At 32.5% G+C, this 4,312-nt stretch overlaps 1 protein-coding gene across 1 annotated transcript; it reads right to left on the reverse strand.

The window, feature by feature from the left end:
• Positions 1–2,172: 2,172 nt before the first annotated feature.
• LOC125493807 (uncharacterized) lies at positions 2,173–3,056 on the reverse strand. The gene is made up of 2 exons (XM_048637330.1): positions 2,562–3,056; positions 2,173–2,493 (listed from the first exon to the last, which is right to left on the reverse strand). Exons 1-2 carry the CDS (start codon positions 3,054–3,056, stop codon positions 2,173–2,175), a joined length of 816 nt encoding a protein of 271 aa, XP_048493287.1.
• Between the last annotated feature and the right edge of the window lie 1,256 nt (positions 3,057–4,312).

Here is a 4,312-nt window from a genome sequence, read left to right on the forward strand (position 1 = left end):
TTTTTAAATTAAACTTTATGAATGATAAAATAACGTTAAGCGAATTTATTTAGGATTTCTTATGTTTTATTAACATATATAGTATTTTTTATTAAATAAATCATTTCACTTTGTTAATTGATTGAATTTTCCATTTTGATGCAATATTCCTTTTTATTTTTATTCAGCATAGATGTACTAAATATTATCGTCAATATATTATTTTGGTGGCTCAATTAGAACTTGATTGCGTTCAATATTTAAATTAATTTGTTAATGATATATTTGAGTGTGACTTTATTTTTCTCTTTTTTTTCATAGTTGTTGATTTATTAATTAGTAAATTACTAAATTTATACAAGGATGCCCTTTTCTGTTCCCTTATCTATCTACTAGTCCTATATGCACGCGATATTGCGAAACTAAACAAAAGGTCAATTGCATAATAATATATACGAAAAAAATTTCATAAAATAAAATTGTATATATTTTTTTTTTGTTTTTTTGAAAACCAATACATCAAGGATGATGTAAATATTTTGTTAATTGAGGATATAATGGTAAAAGATGGTGAATTTGTTTTTTATTACTTAAAATGTATAAAAGGATTTACCATTTTTGTGTTTCCTTCTTCCTCCCTTAGAGAAATGCCAATGGTGATGGGTTTGATCACCAAATTTCCGTACTTACTCATATTTTGTTCATTTTATGAACAAAATGTATAACCTCCACTCCACTCATGAACAAAAAAACCATCAAACTCCACTTTATCTCTCCTACTTTTCACTACCCACCTCAACTTTCTCTCTCCTATTTATCTTTCCTACTTCAATTAATAATATAATTTACATATTAAAAATAAAAATGAATCATCTTATGATTACTTAAAACTATAATAATTAATTACCAAAAATTAGTTTTTTTTTTCCTTCTTTTTAGGTGAGGAGAAGAAGGTAAAAAATTATAGAAAAAAATGATGTATAAATATTTTTAGAGAGAAAGATTGAAGAAGTTTTTTTTTGTTCTGAAATATATCAATATGGGTATGATTTTATAGAGGGGAAAAAAATATGAATTTTGGTATTTTTTTATTTTTTTTTTGAAATAGGGATTTTCTAGAAAATTTCGTGGAAATTTCCACGGAATTTCCCAAAAATACACAGCAGCAGCCATGTGGCAGCGTGTCACTGGCTAGCTGTGTGTCATTCTTCGCCCTTTTCTTCAATGCACGGTGATGAGTTTGTTCACATGATGAACAATGACATATTTTGTCATTTGGTGAACACTTTTATGTCACCAATGGGATCCAAGTTTTTTTTGTTCAATCCTAAATTTCAGATTTTGGTGATCAAACCCATCACCATTAGCATTGCTCTTAGAGCATCTACAATGGACTAGTTGGTCTTGGAGTTTTTTTCTTTCTCTCTCCTTTCCTCCTTCTTACACCTCACATCCCACTAAAACGCCCACCAACTCATAGTTTTTTTCTCACAATAGTCTGGTTGGTCTTACTTGGTTTTTCTATTTTTCTCTCCTACTTTTACCATACCCCACCATATACTCTTTCTCCTACTCAATGCTTATTTTTATATGAAATAGATGATCTTAATTAATAAAAACTAATTAAATTACGTTAAAAGCTAATTAGATTACGTTAAATTAAATTAGCGTTAACTTGAAATTATAGTAACTACGTATTATTTAGCTTACGTTAAATTAAATTATGTTAACTTGACATTATAAATAAAAAACGAACACATTATATAAGATAAATAATTTAAAAACACAGATACATGATAATTTGATACATAAAGATAGATAATTTAAAACACACAAATACATGATAATTTGATACATAAAGATAGATAATTTAAAACACACAAATACATGAAATTTGAAATAACTTAAATCATAAGCAATTCAGTAAAAGTTACTTAATCAACTTGACGATTAGGCCCAAACTTACGCCATATGTGTTCAACCAGGTTATTTTTTAGTGAGATGTGAGTTTCTTCGTCTCGCATCTCGGATCTTCTCTCCATGTATGCACCTAAATTTCGCGCCTCGAGTCTTCCATTGTGCACAACGAATGAGTTTCCTCCGACTTGGTTAGATGACCCCTCGTTATTTTGAGTTTGAACTTGATCATATTCGTTCAGAGCTCGGTAATTTTGATAAGTATCAAACTCATCTTCAACAATCATATTGTGCATGATGCATGATTATTTTCCACAATATGTCCTTATCCCACGCGAGAGCGGGTTTGCGAATGATTGCAAATCTAGCTTGCAATACCCCGAATGCACGCTCTACGTCTTTTCTTCCAGCTTCTTGATGTTGTGTGGCTAATCTTTGTTTGGGGGTTTGGGGGAGCTTTATTGCGGGGATGAATGTTGACCACCTCGGGTATATGCCATCAGTAAGATAGTAACCCATGTTATAAGTTGTCCCATTCACTAAGAAGTTGACCTCTGGAGCTCTTCCTTGCAGAACATCATCAAAGACGGGAGACCTCTGCAATAAGTTTATATCATTGCATGAACCCGGGGTGCCAAAAAAAGCATGTCATATCCATAAGTCACTTGATACATTCCTTTCCAACCCCGAGGACAATTCTTCAAGTTCCAGTGCATGCAATCGATGCTTCCCATTATGCCTGGGAAGCCACGACGCTCGTCTTCATGTAGGAGACGCTCAATGTCATTTGCATTTGCCTTCCTCAAGTATTCATGTCCAAATCTAGCAACAACCCCTTCGCTAAAATGAAGAAGGCATTCTCTAGCGGTGCTTGAAGCAATTTTCAGGTACTCGTCAACAGCATCAGAGGATGAACCATATGCCAATATCCTGATAGCCGCTATGCATTTTTGGAGTGCAGTTGCACCTATCCTTCCAGTAGCATCCGGTTTTTGCGTGAAGAACTCATCATCTTTAGCTGTTAAACCTTCGACAATACGAAGGAAAACATGCTTGTGCATACGAAACCTTCGGCGAAATATATTCTCGGGGTACAGAGGTTCGATGCTGAAATAATCATGAAACAATTTTTCATGAGCTTCCTCATGTTCCCTATGCATATACTACCTCTGTTTCATATTAATCTACACACTTTGACATTTTACACTATTCACAAATTGCACTTTGACCCTCGTTTGTGATTTATACGTGAATAAAAATATAGTCATGTGGGATCTTGTTAGATTTGTATTAGTATTTTTTTTATTAATATGTACTTTTTATAATATTTACAAATACAGAACTAAAGATATATGTCCTCAAAGTTTTGCATTGGCATGCGTGAAAAGTGTAAGTGTAGATTAAATTGAAACAGAGGTAGTATTTTCTAGTGCGGGGTACAATTTCTTCTTCGTTTTGTTGCTTAGCATCAACGGACTGACTCCATTCTATGTAATCTTGAACCATGTAATTAAAAAATTCAGAATTTGAATCATAGTTCATTTTGGAGATATGTTGATTGAAGTGGTGTTTTCTAGAAAATAAAAGATTGAGAGGAAAATTGAATGGAGTTGTGATTTTATTGTTGAAGTTATGCTCTATTATATAGGAAAAACCCATCATATGTACATAACAATAATTCATTTACAGATTAGACATATCAATGCAATATAGGAGCAGACAATTCAATGCAAGGTAGGAGTAGACAATTCAATGCGTCATACTATTCAAAGTCAGGTGAATTGACAATTCAATGCATGCAGTACTACCATTTTTGATATAATTCAATATCAGGTGATTAGACAATTCAATGCAATACTACTACTACTAGTAGTAGTAATACTAGTACTAGTGCTAGTAATAGTAATAATAATAATAAGTACAATAATAATAAAAACGATAATGAAATGATAACAATAATTATAACGATAATGATAATGATACATTCATAATCAAAAGTTACGACACATACACATTCATAATTGAAGTACGATACAACTAAATTGCAAACTAAAACCAATTAAAAACATGAACACTAACTAAATATATTTATCCTTAAATTGTAGCTTAAGTTTTTCATACATATCTTTCTCATCCGGATCAAGGGAAGACTTAGCCATTAATGTATTCCAAATTTTGAACTTCCTATCTTCGTCTTTCGTTGATTCTCTCAAGGTATCACACTCCTTTTGATACTCAAGCAAGTCTTCTCCCAAACTGATCCTCCTCGTAAATTCTGAAGAGGATGGAGATGGAGAACTGGATATTGGGGCTTTTCTCCTACATACTCTTAACTTTCTTGATGCCATCATGACGTTTTGAGCTCGCACCTTCGTCTGGACCAGACCGTTTTGAGCTTCCCCCGCTCATTTGGGTG

The sequence above is a fragment of the Beta vulgaris genome, chromosome 9 (assembly GCF_026745355.1).
Source record: "Beta vulgaris subsp. vulgaris cultivar EL10 chromosome 9, EL10.2, whole genome shotgun sequence".
Classification (NCBI taxonomy): domain Eukaryota; kingdom Viridiplantae; phylum Streptophyta; class Magnoliopsida; order Caryophyllales; family Amaranthaceae; genus Beta; species Beta vulgaris.